The sequence below is a fragment of the Bombus huntii genome, chromosome 13 (genome assembly GCF_024542735.1).
Source record: "Bombus huntii isolate Logan2020A chromosome 13, iyBomHunt1.1, whole genome shotgun sequence".
NCBI classification, from domain to species: domain Eukaryota; kingdom Metazoa; phylum Arthropoda; class Insecta; order Hymenoptera; family Apidae; genus Bombus; species Bombus huntii.
In genome coordinates, this window is record NC_066250.1 from 198,780 (window position 1) to 222,878 (window position 24,099).

The 24,099-nt window shown below is 40.8% G+C and overlaps 1 protein-coding gene across 7 annotated transcripts in view; it reads left to right on the forward strand.

Annotated features, from left to right (window-relative positions):
- The window catches only part of LOC126872292 (uncharacterized), a 46,387-nt gene that overhangs the window by 171 nt on the left and 22,117 nt on the right, over nt 1-24,099 (forward strand). For 3 of the 7 annotated variants that reach the window (XR_007691935.1, XM_050632043.1, XM_050632046.1), the window contains exons 2-3: nt 6,715-6,759; nt 7,046-7,073. Coding sequence is in view for 4 of the 7 variants with exons in the window: in XM_050632043.1 (XP_050488000.1) it covers nt 6,715-6,759; nt 7,046-7,073 (73 nt within the window). In the remaining 3 variants the exon portion in view is untranslated. The other 4 variants (XM_050632045.1, XM_050632044.1, XM_050632047.1 and 1 more) reach the window with 4 other exon arrangements.

The window sequence follows — 24,099 nt, forward strand, 5'->3', positions numbered from 1 at the left end:
TATTACCGCCATGTGATCTACGGAGCATGTACTCGTGTATTCGGCTCGATGATTCTTACACGTTCTGTAATCATGCAGGTCTATCGCTCCGTTAAACGATCCTACTCGTTACGAAGTTACATACTTCTCTTGTACTCGTAAATCTACGATATAATTCGCTGTACTAAAAGCATGTTAAAACGAAAGGTTAGTTTTACAAAGCGTTTTACAAAGTTCGAGCTATCTAGATATCTTTTTCGAATCGAAAAAACTGAAAATCATTCGAGTCTTTGTTCGAGCGAGACCGAGACAGAGGGTGAAGAAATACCTTTGTATACCAATGAATAGCGGCATAGTTACATTTTGCCACCGCATATAACACGATTTAATTTTGTTCGTTTGCTTTGAGACTATAACTTCCTTCAAGTTGCGTAAAGCGTTTTGTAGGTATTTGTACGAAACTAAATTATTGTTTCTACAAGTTATACATTCTCTCTCTCTCTCTCTCTCTCTCTCTCTCTCTATCTATCTATCTATCTATCCATCTATCTATCTATCTCCCTATCTATCTATCTCGTGTACGATCGTAGGGATTTTAGTGAAATTCCAAGCCAATTTAAAATCGACTAATACGGATTGCCATTGTTATTCGTGTTTTATTTGCTGACACAAGCTTTAAACATAGTTCGGAAGTTCTACATACGGAGCTTGTGTTCATCTATCGTATACAAAGTTCGTGTGAGTTGAACCGAGATAAAAACATTTGTGCGTTGCGCGAATAACTTTGAATGCTACGAATAATACAGACGATGTTGGTGGCATGTTCGAATGTTCGTTCCATTTAATTCGACTAGTTGTTGCGTACTTGTAAGTACTTTTAATTTATGTTATAAGGATAAATTATAGATATGCGTTAACGCTTGAAAACGCTTGACGAACTTGGGTCGCTTGTTTGTCGTAAATTAACGTAAATTTCATATAAATACATCTTTACGAAGAAAAAGATGACTGTTTGGTAGTACATAAGTACAGTTTCTATTACGTACGTACAATTCTAAACTCAAACACGTTTTCTGCGTTATTTCTTCGATATTGCCAAGAAAGTGAAAAGTGAAATTGTTTTTGCAAAGGGTAAATTGGTCGCTATAGGATATCCGGCGATGTTACAAGGCGAATAATTATTGCCAGTTATAACTGAAACGAAAGCAATACGAGAGGATAATTTTTCAAGAAGACAATGCTGTTGTTCGCGTCTAACGGCTTGTAATCAAGGAGGTAGTTTCGAGATTTTGGAGTAGAATTATTAGCATGGACAGCGTCGAGAAAATGTCGTTGAGCTTAAAGAAAGAGTAGAATCCGCTTCGGATTTTTATTGCGCATATTCGAAACGAAGCCAAGTATCGAACGAAAAAGTAACAAAATTAACGTAAAGTATATTTTTTCGTACCTTTTATCTACCGAAAAGCACGATGCGATCGATCAACTGTAATTTTATCGAAGGATATTCCTCCAACGTTTGATATCGATAACTAACTCGAGAATTGCAACAGGATTTGTGTTATATCGTCCTGGTAGATGGTTTATCAGCGAGTTATCAAGTATGCCGGGTCGAAGGTGGGTGGCTCCGAAGAGGGAGAGAAATTTTTAATTTAGAGCGAATCAGCAGCCGGGTGTTACGGCTAGTCGAGTTATTTTACTCTCGGCGCTTGTTTAAAATCTTGCAAAGTTAAGAGAACAGCTGCTTGGCGTAAACGAAACGAGCAAGATATTATCAAGCAAGGAATCGTGTCGTTTTCAAAGAAAATTAACTAAACGATATTAAGGTGCAATAGCTATAGTCAAAATTGACTGATATAACGTCGGTAATAATAAAAGTTGCATATTTTTATACTCGTCTCTTTCGAAAGAACTCACCAAGCCAGAAGGGAATTATCACTGAAATACCGTGAAGCGTTTGAGCGTTTACTATCTTTACGGACTCGGAGGGAGAGTAAGTAAATGGGGAAAAATGTGTCGAATTTATTTATTTGTATGTCGGTATACTTTCACCTTTTTCGGTTACCCACTAGTAACCGACTAGCTGGTCGGTGAAGCTTTTTCCGAAAAATCGGTTTCTATTTCTTTCACTTTTAAAATTATTTCTATTTTTACCGTGTCTTTGTATAGAGTTTGCTGCAAAAAAAGTCATCGATTTCATTATTCGTTTCTTCGGAATACACGCGTTTAAGTCAATAAGCGTATAGTTTCACGCGATCGCTAACGATGTATTCGTAATTAATGGATTAAGCAGAATGACTTTCAAGGATAGCTTTTAATTACTTCCTGTAATCACCTTAATTCCGTTATGAATCTGTTACGCGTCCAATTAGCGTAAATTCACGAGGTATGTATCAAGGGTGTATAAGATATATTCTCTTTACGAAAGAAGCAAAACTTGAACTTGTTCCGAATTAAAATGCACTTTCTCTTTTGACGCTTGTCTTTCCGATATTATTTAATTGCAGGAAATAAGGAGAAAAACAGAAAATTATCAAGTTAACGGGTAGACCACACGGTTCTAAATCTCTCGCCTATTCAAAGTGGATTAAAAATAATATGTTAAATCGTCGAACGTCTCTCGTAACTCGATTACCGAGTAATTCGTTTCTATGCATATTAAAATTAGCGAGCAGTATTAAACGTAAAGATCCGAATCTGTACAGGATGTTACGTATGCTGTTCGCCGTTCTTTTTTCTTTTCTTTTTTCTCAAGCGCTAGTTTTTTATGAGAAACGGCAAAGGTCAAAGTTTTACGATCTTTTAGACGCCGTACAATGGCGTCAGTAAATTTTTTTTTAATTTACCACCGTCCTTTAAATCGATAGTTAAAATCTTTTTTACGAAACGAGTGTTCGATACGACCCAAGTACGACGTAGTGATATTCGGTAACATGGAAGTATAAAAATGGAAGAATTTTTTGCAATTTTTAGACGATTTCATCGGTAGTTCAGTAATTACAGTACAGTCACCGTTACGTGCACGTATGTATTGCGACTGTTATACCACGTTTATCATTTTGATTTATACGGTTAGAAAAAGTTAGAGAAAGGGAAAAAATGCTGGTAAGCAGTGGTATAAACTATTGGCTCTGTACGCGCATGCAGCGTTGTCGTCGTGACAGAAAATTTCTCGCCGAATAGAATTTTCTTTATATTACGATAGAAAAGGAGCAACGTTTTATCTTCGACACGGGGAATTTGGGATAATCCGTAACACGGATAATCCACGCGCGATCAATCCTTCCGCATACAAGGTTACGTTATTGGATTTAAAGGTCTCGATACATGGTACATACATATCGCAAAGCAAATATCGCATCAGAATACGTTATCGTCTTACGGATTGTTAGGTACTTTAACGTTGTTTATTCGATTCGTTGATAAATATGTCTATTATGACGATCGATCTGGTCCGATCGGTACATTCTCCTCTACAAACAAATCATCATTTAGAATATGACAATTTTCCTTACCATCGCTCTTCTTCCGTTCACCGTGCGTAAACATACATGATATTTACATGTTCCCGTTCTTGACGATTTTAAACGAAATCTTATTTAGCTCGTTTTCGTCTCTTTTTTTTTTATCGTCCCGGCGAGCTTTCAATTTCGTCCATCTCGTTACCCTATTTCCTTGTTACCTTCTTTTCGTTTCACCCTTTTGTTTTTCACCGGGGAATGTGGATCGCCTGCTTGTTTTCCTTTGTATCTCTTTTTCCTGCGTTAGCCGCCGCCGTTAACGATCTCTTTTGCTCTCTCTCTCTCTTTTTTTTATTTCTCGATATTTGAACGATTTTCGGCTGCTGTACATACTCCATCGAATTTATCATACCTTTTTGCGTACACGAGTAAGTACCTACATACGTAATTGCACGGTGCGCCGTATGACTCCTCCTACTTCCTGTCTTTTGCCCAATTTCCAACTCCAAATTCACTGTACGGCCATGTATTTATGCACCACGCTTTCTCCGCCGTTCCTTCTTCGTTTCGATTCAACTTTTAATTCAACTACGCTACAAGCGAACCTATACGCGTACACGATACAGCGATAGTACTACTTTTCTATAGATAGCATCAACATTTACATTACGTACAATAGTACGAGAATACGAACACTAACCGAATAAAAAGGTTACTTTGGCAGGATTTGACGATAGTCGGAAATTACGTGCAAAGGATAGTCGACGAAGATGTATTTTTGTTGTGAAGAAATAAAAATTTCGAATACGCGCAAGTACGTGCATGTATCGAAGGAAAAAATTGTCAGACAAGTCGAACCGTGCGCTTCCTTATCGTAGATCGTATCGCACATCCTCGATTGACGACTGTGGAATGCCTCGGGGATTCTTCCGAGAATTTTCATTCCAAGCGAAATTATAATTCCAGGCACAGACGCGGCCTCGAGAGGTCGAAACTCGATGGACGAGTTGCCACTAACCGAAACGAGAATCACTGAATCTAGTATTTTCTGATTCGTGGTGTCCATAATTATTTATCGATGACAACGAAATCGCTCGAAATACGTCTGCACTATTTTGTTCCTCTGGAAAGAAACTAATCTTACGAGAATCGATAGCGCAAGTATGTATGGAGAAACGTGTTTTACAAAAGGTATTTCGATGGTTTATTCGATTTCCTCGATTCCGAGCAACGTGTTTAATTTGTCGTGCCTTGGTCCGAAGGCAATCGCACGATCAAGGATTCGAGATTGAAAGTCGATTGCCTGTGATCTGTACATGTGATCCGTAGGATCGATCATCAGAGAGCGATCATCCGGCAGTGGCACGAAATCGCGCCAGAAACCAAGCGAAAAAGACCGAGCGAGTCTGGCATTATCGATGATTTCCGAATCACCGTGAATAGTCGAAAATTTGAAATGCTAATTATCCAGTCCGGGACGACTCAACGTCAATTACCAGATTTTAAACGAACGTCTGCCGCGCTATTTAAGTTGGCGGCGGCCAAACGGTACAGTTCGATCGAAATTATCGAGGCGATCGTTAAAATTTTTTTGCCACGAAAAGGAAGGACTTGGATCGGTCCAGTCGAAGGTTGATGGGGAATATCCTGTCAAGAGCAACACGGGTTCAACCAATTCCACCGATTATCGAACATGTATCCGCTTTAGTGTTCCCGCATACCTATGCGTTCGAGCCTCTTTTCTTTTCATAGACTATGCAGAGTTCCAGCCAGATATCACATTTTTCATCGACATCGCGTATCGTATCGTACGATGTATCGTATAATACGTTTCGCGTAAAAGTTAGTCGATTTAAAACGTTGCCAGAGGTAAAGAACGCACCTGTCGTTCTACAAAGTCAGTTTTCTAAGCGTTATGCAATGTATATTTAACGTAACGTTTATCCCATCCTTCGATACTAATATTTCTCTCTCGATGGAGAAGTACGTCGCTGTAACGTCATTTCGCTTTAATTTAACTTTTAACGAACCTTTAAATCGTAGTTGGATCCGCCTCTTTAAACCAACTTTCCGAAGAGATTGGAACTTTGAAATCTTAGGAATAATAATATTTCTTTACGAAGTAAGAAATAATTTTGCGGTGACATCGCGGTGTTAAAGTTGCAAATTCCATTCCTATATATTCCGTGATTGAAGGTTCCGCGCCATTGAAAATTGAAATTCATTGTAAAATAGGTTATGCTTACTGGTTATACTTATCGTTCGCTTCGAAATAATATTTATCTTTGATAGTAAGAATGTTGCAGTCGCTCGGAAGACGAAGAAATTTCTTTCGATCGGCTCGTTCGATTCGATGCAGATGTAAACCGTGTTCGTGGATAGGGGATCTCGAGAGAGACGTATCCGTACGGCAGGAAGCGGCAGAAAATAGCGGCAAACGGCAGTAAACGGCGGTAAACGGCAGTTCGAAGAGCCAAGTATCGAGTACCAGGACATAAAGATTAGGCTCTTTTCCTTGGACCCCATCGGGACAGGCGCGTATTTAGCAACAAACCCGTAGATTACAGGAGCAACCTAGACATATAATTAGACCGAGGTATCTCGTGAGAAAATGCCCGACCGCTTAATAGCTTCGGGTCACGGAACCTAAGGGAACTTGTACCGATTTCAGATCGGTAGTCTTGTTTATTCGTGAGAGAGTATTCGATGGTCGCGTCGCGTCGCATCCAAGTGATTCATGGACGCCGTGCTCGCTCATTCATGGAAAGTACGTATCGGCTCGACACTGTTGCCAATATATATTGTAGTTTCGAACGAACAAGTATCGAGTCAGTTCATTTTCGGACGTGTACGTAAATCTGCTTGTTAAAAACGTTTTAACACGCGTCTGTAATACGCAAAGTATTTTTTACGTCGTAGCGGCTTTTTAAGGCGCGCTCCGTAGAAAAACATAACTCGTTGATCAGAAATATGTACATGTATGCGTGATGTATGCTTTGCGGCATATCACGACTGATTGCTATATTGCTGATATTGTAAAATCTGAAACCGAAGGCAACAAATACGACGAAGAAACGAATGGGAAATTTAGTAGCAATAACAAACGAACAACGATTAGCGATTTATCAAGTATAAATATATATATATATATATATATATATATATATATATATACTTAACTCTATATATATTACTATATATATTACTTAACTCTGTTTTTTCAAAAAGGCTTGTATTATACGTAAAATTATGTTAACGAGTTTGTTCGATGTTTCAGACGATGCAGACCAAGAACGTAAACGAGACTGCGTACAAAAGCGACGTGAGTATTACGCGCGTTTACATGTTCCTAAAATGCGAATCTGTATACTCTGTAAGATAGATTATTTCGAAATACGTGGAATTTAACGAATATAGATAACAGTGAACGTGAAATTCAGTTTTACGTCGAGGCGAAGTTGTTTTCTTATTTTGACGTACGATTTTCACTAAAAAAGCTCGATATAAGTATACTCTAGAAATAATTTTTTCACTGACAGACATTTTCACGTATAAGCGTCCCTTTAAGTTTGGCTTAAACTCTTGCGTGTTCTCTTTGTGTGTTACAGAAACGCCGGCTCGACTGCTCGACTGGAAGTAAGCAAGCTTTTATCTTGGAAACTAACCGGTCCTTTGTACAAAGATGACGAAAATATTCGATGTTTCGATGTTTATAAAAAAAAAAAAAAAAAAAGAGAGAGAGAGAAGAAAAACTTTCCGCGAACATTCCTACGAACATAACTACAATGCATAAAATGAAATTTTTTGAAATTACCGCGCTCTTGTACGTGTTGTTAAGAACGTTAAAATTAGTTTATTTCGTTCCTTCGACTTGTAGCGATAGACTTTTCGTTATGTAGATTACGTTTGCTCTTTATTCGATTAATTGATGGTTTTCGGCGCAAAACTGCTATCGCTCGATATATTTTTGCGCGTATAAATAGGATTCGAAATATGTCGCGTACAAACTTATATGGAGATTAAAATTATCAAGTAGAGAAATCTCGGACATGCGTTGGTTAAAGTTTGATGGAAAGGAAGGCAAAGATAAAAAGGATCGTTAGTCGAATTAGCGTGGTCCGATGGACGTTTGAACTCGGATCGGGTTACACCGAACCGTTCACGGCTAGCCGAGTGTTGGAGCCGGACTGGACAACGCGAGTACGTTCATGATGTCGACGTTCCAGTATGTTAACGCGATAGTTACTCGCGTTACTCGTTTACTAGTCGTTACTAGTCGTTACTATTGGCGCGGTGATCTTTAGTCGATCGGAAAGATGATAAACGGATGGATCGATAAAGCAGAGATCCAAGCGCTGCGAGTCACCTGGTAAAGATCGTCGAACCCTGCAGAGGCGCCTCGACCTTCGTTGCGGGTCTGAAAGGATTAAGAATCCTCTTGTTCGCCGTAAACCTTGGCCGTAGGTTGCTGGTGGGGCGAGCCAGGCGCGGACAAGAGAGAGGAGACGATCGTTCCCGGTACCCACCTGGCGTCTCACCCGAGGCTTCACGCCAAGTACTACGTCGCTGCTCGAACGAGCTGCCTCCTATGGGATAGCACGCGTCAGACAAAGTTGTGAAAACCGTCGACCACGAGGTTTTTTTCATTAAGAATCGGTGCAGCGCGCTGAACGCGATCGAAATCCGTCGAAACGATCGAATCGCGTGCAACGGTGAAGTCGAAAGGCGGCGGCGGCCAAGTTTGCCAGGTGAAGCAAAACAGGTGAACTAAACGTGGAAAACGCTGGTTAACTCGCCGTGGGATCACGCGCACCCGTCAACGAAACGATCGATTTCTCGGAAATCGATCATCGTGTTCGGTAGCTTGGTCTTCGATCTTAAGGCGATTCGTATTGTATTAACGCGGCGCGTACCTTGGATAGGTTAAATAAAATTCGTCTTTGTGCGGATATTTCACGGGCGTGGAGAACGTGCGATTTGAAAAGGTGCCTCAGAGTACACGCGCGTTCGTGTTCGGATACGCAGAACAAGTGAAAGGTAACGTTCAGTCTACTATGTACCTTTGAAAAGAGCATCGGTTTTCTCTTTTTCTTCTATCTTTTTCCTTCTTATATCCTTGCTGCACCGTACCGCTGAATTTTCAGCAGTTTAACGACGTTCGAAACGTTTTTTAAGCGACGCGACGTTCAGCGAGGTACGGTTGCGATTAATAGCGTTCGAACAAATTTCCAACGAATTTTCCAACGAATTTTCCAACGAATTTTCCAACGTTGCAATCGAAGGATTTATAAGAGTAGACACGTGCAAACGGAAACGAATTGATACGCGAAAGGTCAGAGGAGCTGTCAATGGAAACATCGTGCAGGATGCTCATGGCGAAATAACTTATTGGAAATTTTATTAGAGCATTACCGACTAACTACATAGATAGCAAATGCCGTCCGATGTGGAATAAGGAGGAACCGGAAACTATATCGAATAAACCATGAATCTTTGGATTAAAGAAACTCGCATCGTCAATGTGGAATTACTATTAAGCAAAAACGTAACTAGCAACGTTCGACGAAGCTGGACGTTGCATCGATTTCTAGTAAAGAAAAAGAAAGGAACGAGACGCTTGCGAAATCCGAATGAAAGAAGCGTCGTATAGACGTAGAAAGAAATTGGACTACGCGGGAAGGAGAAAGCGAGATAAGCCGGCGAAAAGAATATCGTAAACGTTTGCGTGTGAAAGATTGTAAAGAAGGTACCTACACACACGTTTACTTGGTTAGGACGAAACGCTGAAATCGGATGTAGAGAAGATGGAAAGAAGCGCGTTCGCCCGGAATGCGCGAACCTAAGTGGGGCGCGGAGGGTACCGTGTAAATAAAACGTACATTGTATATACTGGCGCTTGTTAGGGCGCTGAGACGCTGCGTGCGCGTGTTTCCAGTTTCAAGGGAATTTTCCCCTTTGCAATCTTGATTTTTGCGTGTGAAGTGCGGCCACAGTGGCACCAGGAGGGGGACACGTGCTAGCTGCTTGAAAATATCTTCTGCTACGCGATTGTTGCGCGACCATCGTGGGATACCTCTGAGAGGTAAAATACCTTTCTTGAAAATAGTTGACATTAACGTAGTGTCTCGTGTTTGCCGCGATCGATGCCTATATTCGCTAGATTTCGGTCGAATTAATTCCGATGGGTATATAGGGTCAGACTGTATCTCTACTACCCGCAAATGCAAATCGATATTCTCGTAATTAATAGTCGCGTTGATCAAACGTCGTACGATCCTCCATTGTCGCTAAGCGAATCGATAGATGCTCCATGTTCTCTGTAAAACGTATTTTTCAAACGAGGCAAGTTTAACCGATTAACGCGCGTCCTTTCTTTATAACGCGATATCGCACAATACTTTGTCTACGAAGCGACATCAAAATTTCACGCGACAATTTTCCAATTATTTTCTAATAACTTTCTAATAATCTCCGATAGGCTGTAACTAACGCGATATTTCGAAGTTTTACGACTCGGTTAATTATACGAATCGCGTCTTTATTATAGCGTAAAACCTGTTTTAATCATAATGCTCTAACTACGACGATGTAAAACAAAACGGCTACGGCAAGCCGCTTCTAACATTATCCAATTAACATCGACGGTAATTTCCAGCTAATCGTTTAACAAATACCTGTGTACAAATTACTTTCCAATTACGCGGTGTTCCAATTACCTTTGCGATAATGGATAAAAGACATTTTTAATATTGTCGTCGCAAAGTTCATCTTCAAACTTGACCTTTAAATTTTGGTTTTTTAATTACCAAACTTTAGCTTTACTTGCTTTACTAAAAATAAAGATTAAATTCTGTCTAACGAGATTGGGCTTGGGTGTTTAGTCTGAATCACGAATCGAACTTTTCTTTTACCGATTAAATATAAGGAATATCAAAGTTAAAAAAAGAAAAAATTGCCATTTTAATCCTTTACCATCGATTTATAAAGCGACCGAATATTTTGGAGTCATGAAAATTCACGTTTCTCAACGCTTCCTTTCAAGTCAAAAGCTTTGTATTTTTTGACGTCTGTACACCGTACTTCGGAATACTGTTAAACATCTGATATAAAGAGAAAAATAAGCTATAAACAAATGCGAGGATGTGTATATCAAGATGAAAAGTAATAACAGCTAAATTTAATTGACGTTTTAGCGAAACTGTAGAAAGGCTTCGGTATACCTTCAGCCTAATTTCAATATATGTAGGATATTTGCGAAAAACTAGCGGTACAATGGCCTAAACTAAACCTGGCGTTTATCCTTTGTTCATATTTATAGTATATATAAATGAGAGATTCCTCTTATCCTTTCGATGAAAGAAGAATTAAACATCGTGTTTGGCTGTGGCTTAGACTTTTCAATCTGGCCACCGTGGGCTGTCCCGCAACGTTTGCATGAAATAACGAATACTCGATTTCGTAATATAATATCAATTATTCGTTGGCCTGTTATTTTGATAATGCGTTACACATACGCTGTCACAAATGCACAACCGTAGGCAGAATACTTTCTATGAATCTAGAAAAATAAAGTCGAGCATTGGTAACACGTACGTGCAGAAAAAAAATGTTCGAAATGCTTGACGATATATTTCAAGGCGATGAAAATGGGTGAGGTGTGCCCCGATGTAAACGAAGTACCAGTTGTATATATAAGAGCAAAGTTGACTAAACGTTCGTTAAACGAGAGAAAATTGTCCTTGTACGCCGAGGGTCTATAAATGTATTATTGAATCGAAGCAACGTTGTCTGGAATTTGTGCCAGCGTATTACGATGGAAGGTTTCAAGCAAGTTGTAAATACGATATCGCGGACGTGCTCGGTGAATGTACTCGCGTACACACTCGCGTACACACTCGCGTACACACTCTCGTACACACTCGCGTACACACTCGCGTACACACTCGCGTACACACTCGCGTACACACTCGCGTACGCACTCGCGTAACTACTTACGTAGAATAGTTTTTACAAAGAGAAATTTGCGGTTTTTGTTGGCCTGCGACGTATAATATTTATCAGATTTTTCGTTTCCTATCAGTAAGTAGTAAACATAACGGTTATAAAGAAGGTAACATTTTCTTTCAGAGTACGCGTATGTACGTATAACTGGTGTTTTTAAACGTCCGAGGGTCGTAATTGAAACATTCAAATAAATTCCGTTTACTACTTGAATCGTGTATAAAACTTTGCCTTCTAACTTGTTAGCGATCGTTATTATTAATAGTTAAAAAGTAATATCACGCGATAATTGAACAACAGATGGACCAGCTTTTCGGCTATAAAGTATTTTCACGCGGTTACGTATTATACGACCACTCTGTTATTTATTTGTTTTTAGAGTGTCGTAGCCGATAAGTTTCTGTTACGATATTATAGATTACTGGTTCGTCAGAAAGCAGACAATCGAATCGCAGGATGGAAATAAAATCTTAAACAGCCATCTTTGCGAGCGTTGAAGATGAAACTGTATAGAATTGTAGATAGCCCAGTTCGATGAATAGCCGTAGTAACCTAGAAACTACGTCGAATCGGAACACCGGGAATTGTTCGACATGTCGGTAGAAGTTCTCTGAACGTAAGTAACGCATAGTTGTCGACTACTTAATTACGAGTCGAATAATTCGTAATTTTTGATAGCGGCCATCGACGAAAAGTGTCCTACTTCTTGTCGAGATAAAACGTCGTTTTCCATTTTCATTCGTATCGTCTCAAGCCCTTGACTGACGTCTCTGTCAAGACTGGCCAACCCCTGGATCGTAATCTAAACGTTGATATCAATAACGTCGAGACGGCATACGCATAGAAACGTAACAAAAGTAATTTAGTAATTTAACGCTCGAATTGCGATTGAATTTTCAATGGTATCGTAACAAAGACTGTTTAGAAAGATTCCAGGCGAATTCACCGGAGAAAATACCGTACGTAATTATGCGATGTTTGGACGGTAACAGTATTACTCGTGGCTGTGCGCTTCGCCCGGTCTCCTAATTAATTACGGCCCTCGTAGCTAATGCAAGTAACGACGTATCCTCTGTTGCTCGAAAATAACTAAACGGCAGACTATTGCCGGTTGAGTGGAAATTCGCCAGTTAGAACACTGGCCAACTCTATCACCGACCTATAACCAAGACGTATAAAACGAATATTATATATTTGTACTTTTACACAATTGCCAACGTCTAGCGTTTTGATTCACGCGTCGAGTCAAAAATCATATGCTGTAGTTTGACCGATTTCACACGGTTTTTTATCAATCGTTCGTCTAACTCGTTATGTAATTACAATTAATAGCTTATTTTTCTTTTGGTTCGACCGTCTTCACGCGTAAATGCGTAATACGTAATGAAATTAGCATACGCTTGACTACAGCCTAGTTAAGAAAGTAGGGAATCGTCGGAAACTGGCAGAGGCGATGTAAAAGTTTTACTCGGCTTTCGTCATCCGTTACTTTATCGCCGTATACGTTACGATTTAATAGATTATACGATCGTCGAAGCGGACTACTGTTACAGTTTCTTTCGTGTATAGGCTTGTTCAAACTCGGCTGTACGGTATACGTAGTTTGTATTGGAACGAAGTTGACGACGAGCGATCATCGACGGTCATCCAGTACGAAGGGAACGACCGTCGGATGACGTAGAGGTATACGATTTACCTTTTTTCCTGGCAAATCTAGCGGGACACCGAGTGCGCTGGTTCAACATTCGACGAGTGTATAGGTGGATTTATTTTATCCCGGTAGGCCGATAGATAGTCAAAGGCGCTGTACAGTTAGCCACGAACGCACGATACGTATGGGAAGACGATGGCGAAACAGCAGATGTTCGTACCGTTGAAAATACAGGCGCACGTTTCGAGTCCTCGATTCTCGAGGGAGAAAATGGTTGGAACTGACGCGACAGATTCCTCGGGGCGATCTCTCGGGCAGAGGAGGTCGGGATACTCGTTCGACGGAACCAACTATCGAGCGAGATGCGGAGATAGGACGAGGAAACTCGATCGTTTATTATAGCGGAGAAATAGTGATTTTCGCGATTAGAAGGGAAAAATGGACCCACACGGTGCGGCGATGTAGGATCGTCAATGAGAAAACGAGCATAGCAAGGGCTGGAGAAACGAGAGCTTGTAAAACTGGTACAGAGGCGTTTTGCTTTTTGTCCGATGCTAATATTAAGTCGGTCGGGTAGCTTGACTCTTTCTTCGGCCGCTTGTTCGGATTTGCGCTCGTAGCGAGATATATTTCCTGGATCCGTGTTGTTTTGCGCAATTTCCATTCGATTCCGTTCCATTCGATCCGGCCAAGTGCTTCCGTCCCTTTATCCTAGGGGTAGGTGTTCCTATCCTTTCCGATAAATTCGTACATTTTTTTCAGCTGGGGTAAAATTCAAGTGCCGTTCCTGTCAATCGTCGGTAGGCATCGGTGTAGCCCGAAGTATCGTATAAAGCAACGAGTCCCTATGTAAAAATAAGCCAAAACTAGAAAAGTAAAAAAGTAGAATGTTTATCACACGTACTAAGCGTTAACGTGTTTCTTCTAAAAAAGACTTTCTCGCAACCAGTTTCTCGGTGTATCTTTATGAATATATTTTTACGTAAATTTTCATATGGACTTGCAGAGATGGAATCGATTCTTGATTTCTTTCTATCTTTTGTTTTTGTTTTTTGTTTTCTACAAAGGTCAGTAAACTGATCTTGATACAAATTCGTTAACTTTTATCATTTAAATAGTTGCTTTAGAAGGATCTTTTTTGATAATTTGACAAATTTTCGATATTATCGAAAAAAAAAAAAAAAAAGAAGAAACACGTCCAACGCTAAAAAAAAAGACTACCTTTACTTAATAAACGGTCAAACAAACCGAGTTGCGCGGCAGGCATTGAACGCTTTCGATTTCAGTTTGAACTTTCAACCCCCTAGATTTTTGCGAAGCGCGAAAGATAAACACGAAGAGAGTTACTCGCATTAAGGTTTCGTTTGAAAATCTATAATCGTACATCGGAGGGACGGTAAAAAGAGTACGAAGAACCGAGCATCGCAATGATTTTCCGATTCACGGTAGGAATTGTGACACGTGGAAGAGGGACGCGATAGAATCGAACGAAATAAAAATTAGCGTGGCAATTTCATAGCGTGAGCTCTCTTTCTCCTCCTCTGCGCCGCTTTCTCCTTCGCTCTTGCTCGTAATTTTATGCCGCGACGAGAATTTTCATTCTCACGGTGGTAGAGCGCTGTGGCAGAGAGAGAGAGAGAGAGAGAACGAGGGACGCGGTCTCGATAGAGTAGAATGAAAACCCTCGGTAAAACTAGTTGCCTGGCAAAAACTAGACGCTATTCAAAGGCCGTTTGTAGGAAGGTGGACGGCGCGGTGCGGCGCGGCGATGCGTCGCGTCGGGAGCCGGCGCGCGGCGGTCTTCACGATGCGGCGCGGCACGGCGCGGCACGGCGCGGCACGGCGCGGCACGGCGCGGCACGACGCGGCACGGCGCGGCGAGGAAACAGAAGCAACAGGAGAAGGAAGTGCGAGGAAGCGCCTCCTGCGAAAGGGACGGTCTACAAAAGAAGAATGAACCGAGACGAACCGGAGACGAGATGATTTCGTTAGCGGGATGCATCGCTGCTTGAGTGAATTTTTACTACGGCCCTGCTTCTCCTTCGAATATTATCGCGGTTCGCGTACTTGAAAAATATTATCTTACAACGTTTAACACGATGCTGCGATGTCTACCACGCCGTGGATATGATATTAATGTTTGGCGAATGAGGTGGTTCAAGGATCGAGTCAGAGTCTTTCTCTTCGTCATTCTTCGCCGGGAAATTCTTTCCAGGCCAAGTCTTTCCTGCATTTTAAACACAGAGTTGTACGAAATAAGAGAAAAACATCGTATTAACACAGGCTTTAAGGAAGGATTCTCGCGTAATAACAACATAAACAAGATTTTTATGAGTTTCTCTCTAGATTAACTACCGGTTATACGCGACTAGACCTCTTTGGGATGTAAATAGATAGGTACACTCGAAGTACAAATATCATTTTTTTGTTTTATTGCTTCTTATCGTTTATCGTATGTTGTACCAGTGTTGCTCTCGTCTTTCATCGTGTAACCATTGTCGAGAAATTTTCTTCGAGTTACACGGTCTAATTAGGAATACAAAAAGTACGCGAAGCAAAAGGAATTTTTGTGTTTTTCGATGGTTTCAACATTTTTGTTTGTTAACGAGTAACGTGCCAGTGGAAGAAGAAGTTAAATGGAAATCGAACTTACGCGGAATAATGTTCGTTCATCGATTGCCACTCAAGGTCGCTGATGATGAGATATTCTTTTTGATGCGACCAAAATGCATATTAGGTTGTACTTAATATAAGGTGTCAGAGAACCACTTCTGGCTTTCGAGCATAATTTCAAATATCGCTACTTGCACGAGAACGATCGATCGACCTCGAATATAATTATGTAGTTAAAATGCCAAAAGTATGACTTGCAAGTATAATGCAAGGGGATAATAACAGACACCTTGAGTTTTGTTACTTTCAATAACTTGTACCACTTTGCAATCGTAAACTATACCTACTATGCGAACAATTTACATCGCGTAATTGAATTTGTTTAATAATAGGTATTTTTTCAAATCGAGGTAAAAAGATGTTTATCGCGGGACGAAAATGTTCTACTCGTACGAACGTTGTACGTTTATTACGATAAAGTGACGATGAGCGTAGTAAGTCTAACGTGGCTATGTTTTATTGGAAAATTTACAGCTTTCCCGGACAATAATTCCCCGTACGCGCGTCTCTTCGTAGATGTTGTAACGAATTGCGCGAAATTTACAAAACGTAGAAGGTAAAAATATGAAAGTGCGAAGTGAACGGGAATTTCATAGGTGGTTGCCGAAGCTCGTTTGGTAATGTATGTATACATGAACGTGGAAAGGCAATAATGCTTTACGTACTGATGTGCAAAGATACGTGCAACGTGTGTTTGCTAATGACACTAGAATTTCATGATACTTAACCACATTGTCGCTAATTTAACACTTACAGATTCCTCTAGGATTCGATTAGCACAGTTAGCATATGAAAGAATACTAGGAATATACAGAGAATATTTCGATGACAGAACGACTGAAATACTAAACTTCGTTACAACATCCTCCTTTTACATTATGCTAATTAAAAGTTACTAACTTTTATTCTACGATTATTAACCAAGTACTTATTAACCGAGTAATCCTCTTACGTAAACCTCTAATTGACGCAGATACCGATTTTTGGAACATTAGTTAACAGGAAGGATCGAAATATTTGGCGATATACGTATTCTACGCAAGACGATAAAATTTCACCAAAAGAATTCTTACATTTCCACTTTACGTGTTTTTCTTGCTATTTCGAAGACGGGCATAAGATTCGCTTCGTTGCCAGTTGCAACTAACTTGCACGTAAAAGGTTTACCAATCGTTCTGTAGAAATATTAAGAATTCGTATTTAACGTCTTATTGTTAGGTAATTAACAACCTCGTGCAATATTACGTTCCGCCAGTTTTCTCGATAAATTCGATAAATTTCCGTCGACGAATATCTTCTTACGTCGGAAAGATTCGGCTGGACGTGCCTTCTCGCAGGTCACCGTCAGAAAACTTCCCTTTTAACCTAACGTTATACGTTGTTGGTTCTGAAGGTCGTGTCCTTTTCTTCGTATACGTATATGCGAACACACGATATTAAAAATAGTTAGGATTGAATTAAAATCAAGCGTACAACTTAGTGGTTTAAAGTCAATTGCGTTGTTTATATATTTTCATTTAATTATATACATACGTATGTATATTACTGATACAAATCGAACGTAATATACAATATTAAGAATATTTGATTTCTACAAGTTCATTGAAATCTGCAAAAGGTACACCAAATATGGAGTTTAGTAAAACGAATCGAAGTATCAAAGTTCTGTAACAACGCATCGAACGAATTGAAATCGTGAATGTTGAATGTTTAAAAGGTCAGCGAATGGAAATGCAAGTTTTAAACGGTACATGGATCTATTGTTTACTCTTTCTGGTGTTGTCCGTCTCTTTTTTTTTTTTTTTTTTTTTTTTTATCCATTTTCTCGTTGTTGTACGCTCGAAGAAGATTCGTTTCGTGGTTACTTCGGCTCACCTGTAACGCTCGCGAGTACGGGGAAGCACGCATGGTTGAGCTCCTTAAGTGGTCTCCTCGTGCTCGGCTCTAGTCTTTGGTTGTTTTCGACCCACCTACCGTCTTCCTAGACTTCTCTTCCTCAACGTATTTTCTCACGGGCACCTCGCGTAGTACGTAAATGTATGTATGTACTACTTACGTACGTCATCCACTGTCAACGACACTCTCTTTTCTCGACCACTTAATTTTCTTCGACCTAACAGGAAGAACATACCGTCAAATTTGGTGGGCCTTCGAACCTTTTCATCTGGTTCTTTCGCGATATGCATCGCTGCTTGACACGTTCCGGTGGTTCGTTTTATTTACGGAGGCCGATTTAATATTGGCTGTATAACCGGATTTTGAAGATTCAGGCATTATTTATAGACAACGAATCGATATAGATCTTCGGCATAGCGAAGAGTCTAAAAGACAGTAAATCGATATGGTTGTTCGATTATTTATAATTTAAAAAATGCCCGATTATATAGGAAACAGGTATCAGGTCTATTTTATAATATGTGAACAGTAGTTGCGCATTACCCACTTGTAATTACCCGCATTATCCATTACATATGTAGCTAAATATAAATGCAATAGAAGATATAAGTAAGGTGTAGAAAGATAGGCTCGCGGCGAGTACGGTACATACGTACTTGCATTTCATTCGACCATACATAGCATTTGCATTTTATCGAACATAAACTATTTCTGCATCATACGCAAGTATTAAAGAAATAGCTGTAAAACTGTTCCATCGTTGCGTAACGGTTATCTTTATGTTTTTCACTCGATCGTAAGTCTGTTCCTACTGACATTCGAACAATGTACTTGAACCAGTTTTCTAAGTAAGTCGATCAAACAGTTACACGTATAAACGAACGTATGTCGAACATTTTACGACTATCTAATGCGCGATATCACGTCGCTGGATTTTTCATGTTTAATCTTGTATTATGTGTGTACGAAATTTGAAGATTTCCCGGGAATGTAGTTTTCGAATAACGAGTATCTGTAATTATATAACGAATATATAAAGATACGATCTAATTACGAATGATTTAACTCGACGGAAATGAACTTTAAACGAAATAGCACAATCATCTATCTGTATCGGGTTGTGCGTATATATTTTTAAATAATCTTGAATCAAATAATCGTAAGTATACGAATGTATACCATATGTGTATATGTAATATTATTCGAATATAACATGTATAATATATAACGTCGTTTGAGAGAAAGGCTATCGAATCGAATGTGTCTATCAAGAGTGAGTTAAAGAACGATTGTTTCTCGAGCACGCCTCATAGAAAGATTCTTCTTAGGCGGTGGACGTCGCAGACGCGGAGGAACGCGGCATTGGAAACCGATGAGGGTCTCGATAACGTCGCGTTACACTCAACGTTAGGGTGGATTCACACTACGCGCACCGTCATGAAAGGTCAAGCGTTTTCGAGAAATATATTTTTTACGTGACAATCGTCACGGCTAATCGACGATTCTCTTTGCGTCCATGTAGGTGCTTGCTACAGTGACAAAGACAACATGACAATGTAGCTACGTGTAATGTGAGGCGACCTTTATTCGCTCCTAGAGAAGCGTCAAATGGCATTTCGATGCGATGCGATGTGTTGATTCTTTCCCACGTGAAATGGATGTGTCGCGACTCTGTGTGAGAATAGGCAGACGCGATAATGGAAAAAATCAGGGATAAAAAGAATTGTCGAAATGAGACGAGATGTTTTTATTATAAAAATTGCATAGTTTGGCAGGATTTCGTTAGGATCGGATATGCTAACGTTCAAGATGAGAAGTCTCGAAGGCGTTCGATACGGCTTCGTGGTGCTCCTGTAACGCAGACGAAATACGTAGATCAGGGCGTAAACTAAACGAAGTAATTAATGGAAACGTATATATGCGAATTAGCAGCGAAGTGGAAATAATTTCAAATTTGGAAAATGAAATCGATCGATAGGTGAATATGTTGGATAATACGTAAGAATACACGATGGACGATACGAGCAACGGATACACGCGTTAATGCCATGCCGTATTCTATAGAGGTAGCGAGTAACGACACGTGTCGAGACCTTTCAAACTCTCGAGAACCATCAGGCTACCGATAGTCACGAGTTTAGATTTGGCGGCAAATTCGATATCTTCTTAAATCGACGACCGATGATCCCGGCGTCTAGGTGGCGTGTAGGGTGACAAGGACGTTTCAAAAGGAACGGGTCACAAAGTGGCGGAGGTGATGAACCTCCCGGCAAGAAGATCGACGATGAGTCGAACGACTCGGCATGTTTTAGAACATGGCTTAGAATCTCGAAAGAGCAATGTTATCCGGAGAAAGTTTGTAACGTGTGTGTCTATGTGTATCATAATTTATCGTTATCGGTAGCAAAGTAGTTTATCGAATCTTTCGTCGTTCGATGACCAAAACAGGAAATATCGACGCGAGTAATCGACGCAAGAGAGGTTTAGAAGAAAACTATTAGTTTTATGGTGCTCTTCTTAGTAATAGTAAATACTTGCAGATCCAGTTTCAACAGAGGTTGAATTACAAAAAGAAAGGAAAATGATACAACCAGTTTTAGTAGGCGATACCCAGCTTGCTGAATAATCGATCTTTAACGAATAAGATGTATCTTGATAAGTATCGGCATGAAAAATATGTTCTATATACGTGAATGTTCGATACACAGAAAATAGAAAGAATATGATATCGTTAAAATAATTTCAACTACGCATTTTAGCTACGTCTTATCGTTGGAGGACCGACTGTTGTGTTGTCGGCCGTTATAGGTGGATTTGGTGTAAAAGAAAAAACATTCGTACACCCTCGAAACAAAATAACGTTTTTACGAATTAGATCAAACTCGAGTTCTTTTTATAGCTCGGATAAAAAAGTAGTAAAGATCTTTAGCATTTGGTTTGCGATTCGGTCGTGTGAAATCTTGTCAAAAAATCGTTTACGCGTCATCCGATAGACGGCAGATTAATTTTCCTAACTTGTCAAAAAGTCTCAAACAGTTTGATCCAATTTGAAAGAAGTTACTCCGTTTTAAATGGTGTACGAACACACTGACTATACGTATATTTGTTTATTTGGATGCGCGTACGAACGAATATCTTTAGAAGCACGTTGAAACGAGGCAACGTTTATGGAACACTCGGATTTATGGAAGGGAGCCTTTCGCGCGCCTAAATCGCCGAAAAGAGGATCGAAAGTCGCTGGTCGCTGGTCGCTGGCGGAAACTTGGGTCGAATGCCTACCTGTGGAAACCGTGGTTACACGGCGTGCGCGCAATTATATACGATTCCACATATTGCCGATGTTTCTCGCGAGGAGACCACACAGTCGGTTGGTACGCGCATCGCGAAGAACAAGTTTAAACCGAGTGGTGGAAAAAAGAAGGAAAAACGAAGACAAGAGTACAGGCTACTCCATATGTAACCATATGTAGATACATACTACTGTCCGTCGTGGCTAGCTCCACCAATTTCAATGGTTATTCAGTTTCGAAAGAAGCAATACGTAATTGAGACGATTTGAAACCAAGAGGTGCAAGTCTTTATACCCTTAATCGTTGGCCCTTCCGTATATCTTGGAATTATTTCGAAAAATATTATGTCGCAGGTAACCTATACACTGTCGTTCTAAAAAGTAGAGAAATTTAATCTCTAACGACCTGATCTAAGGAATCGTTAGAAATACACGAGGTTGCTGTTTGATCCAATTCATGGGTCGTTCAGCGCGTAGATAACATGGTAATAAGACATAAACTATGTTAATAGGAACGCAGAATAGCTCAAAGAAACGTGAAAAACAAGCTAGTAGTCGGAACAGATACAGACTCGATCCGTGATATTGCGATCGTGTTCCTACGATGGATGTTCGTTTCTTGCCAGTTATTCGCATTGCCGTTGACAAGTTAAATTATCTTTCGTTTATCACTTTCTTTCGCGACGTTCCCACTTTTTCTTCTTCGCTAGTTTTCGAGCACTTTCCACGGTGTTGGTATACGCAGCTGTGTCGATGAGTGAAACGTTTTGCAGCTTTTATATACCGGGTGTCAGACGTAATCCGCTCTTAATAAGTCGTATTTTATAAAATTATGAATATGGCGTCGTTTTACGGCGTACAAATAAATTTATCGATTGGAGTGTAGCTTTAGAAATTGCGTAAAAGCGTGAAATGGAAAGAAGATAATTTATCGTAGGGCGCGGGAAATTGTAGGGTGGCACTTTTCGTACGTTAAGGTATCGAATGATCGCAGGGCGGAAGAACGAGAAAGAATGGGAAAGAATGAGAAAGAATGAGAAAGAATGAGAAAGAATGAGTGACGGATACGAACTATACAAAGAGAGCGTCGTCAGCAATCCGATATGTAAAGCGAAGGAAAGTGTAGGAACGGAGGAGTGTCGCGACAATCGGCATCGACTATCGGAGATCGGAGAGATCGAGCAGCCAGTGGCAGTACCAACGAGCAGCTTGATATTCGTCGGACGCACGCCACGGAGTCCGTCTGCGTATGGACGCGGAATAAATTATCCGAACGTCTGTCCTTCTTCTCTCCTTTTCACCATCGTACCCTTCTCTCTTCTTCCCTCTTTCTCTATCTTTCTCTATCTTTCTCCATCTTTCTCTATGATCGCTCGTACCTTTTTCTCTAACGACCGTCTCTTTCCCCTATAGATCGTTCTCCCACCGGTGTCTATAACGATTTCTCATTCGTAGTGGTGGGACGATACCGGAAGTGAAGTCAGAACGGCGGAACCAGACGTTCACTCAATGGAAAGTTTGAGTCGTTTCAGTGCGTCTAAGAAGGGCCGAGCGTAGATCGGAGTTCCGCTCGCGTGGAAAATCCGTTTCTTTCGCCGGGCACGCAGCATTCCCGCTCGCGACTCGCGCGTGCACGGAACAAACTCGAACTACCGTAGAAAATACGTTCGCTCGACGTACGATCGCATCCTTCCTGTCGTCGTGTATCGATCGACGAGCAAATACCCTTTCGGCCACATCGGTGTCGGACGCGACGGTGATACCGGGGTGAAAGATGTGCCCTGGCGTTTCTTTCGATTTCGTAGAAACTCGCGACGAATCGGTCGGCATCGATGCGACTACTTCGAAGAAACGCGAAAGAGGAGAAGATCGAGTCGACGAATATCGGTGATGAACGTTCTTGGTATCCTCGCGAAGAACGAACGAGCGAAACGATGTTCGGCTTCGAAGAAGATCCGAGTCGTAGCACGTTGAAAGATACGTTGGAGTTGGAAGATGGTGATTTTTTAAGAGGAAGCGGAAAAACGATGCGTACTGTGTAGACGTGTGTTTCGAAATGGAAGACTACGATAATTATAGTCGAACGAAGCACCGGGTGGCGATCGGTTGCCGGAATTTTAAACGAAACGCGTGATTTTAATAATTCGTCCGCCTGAACGGTACATAATTCAACGCGAACGTTTATTCGAGTGGTAAACGTTTTACGTGGAGAAGTGGCAAGTTTTCTTTCGAGAAAAAGTGGAGATTCGAGCGAAATATCGTGAAATAAAACTATATGTACCGTTGTTACGAGACTCTGTCGTGGAGCTACGGTGGAACATTTTCGACAGCGAAGGAAACGGACGCGATCACGACGTTGCTCGTGTGCGTTTTCTTCATCGTGGAACGTACGATTCGACGAGAGTGCAATTATGATGGAAACTTGGATGGCTTGCGACACGCGTCTTTTGCGAACACGAAACTCGTTGGTTTAGTTAATTCGAACGACGATAAAATCGGCCTTCTATTACGAGAACGAAGGAATTAACCGTTTAATCGTAATTACGGATAAAATCCCGTTTCGGAGGCCAGTTTCATGGTTGGCCGTTGATTTTCAGCATTTTCAGCGTTTCCAGCGAAACGAGATACAACGAGCACACTTTCACTCGCGTGTTACGCGTGTTTCTCGATTAAAACGCTACGAACGCATCGTTCGACTTGGAATTTGCCAGCTAGTGATGACAGGTTGTTCCTTCGGTATAGAAGGTATTCGCGAGGTGTTCGTAAAAGGTGTAGGAGAGGCTCTTGGTGCATTCGCGACAGCATACCTCAGAAATGGTCAGCCAACACGCGATGGCCACTACGGTTCGCAGAGTTAAGCAGGAGAATCGTCTGAGGCGACAAAACCAAAATCAAGGTATAGAAACCACGGTCAAATCACGCGTGTCTAGCGTCCCTCGAATGGCAGTCGGAATTCTCGATCTGCGCGACGTATGTGTAAACGCGCTAGTTAGAAGCTACCTGCAACGTTATACGTTACGAGATAATCGATGTTCGATTTTCTTACTGAATAATTTGTCAAATACCGTGAAAAGTATTATCGCGACGATGAAGTTGAACGCCGAAGTTGGTACGCCCATAACATTCCCTGGTAAAAGACGAAAAGATTTGCA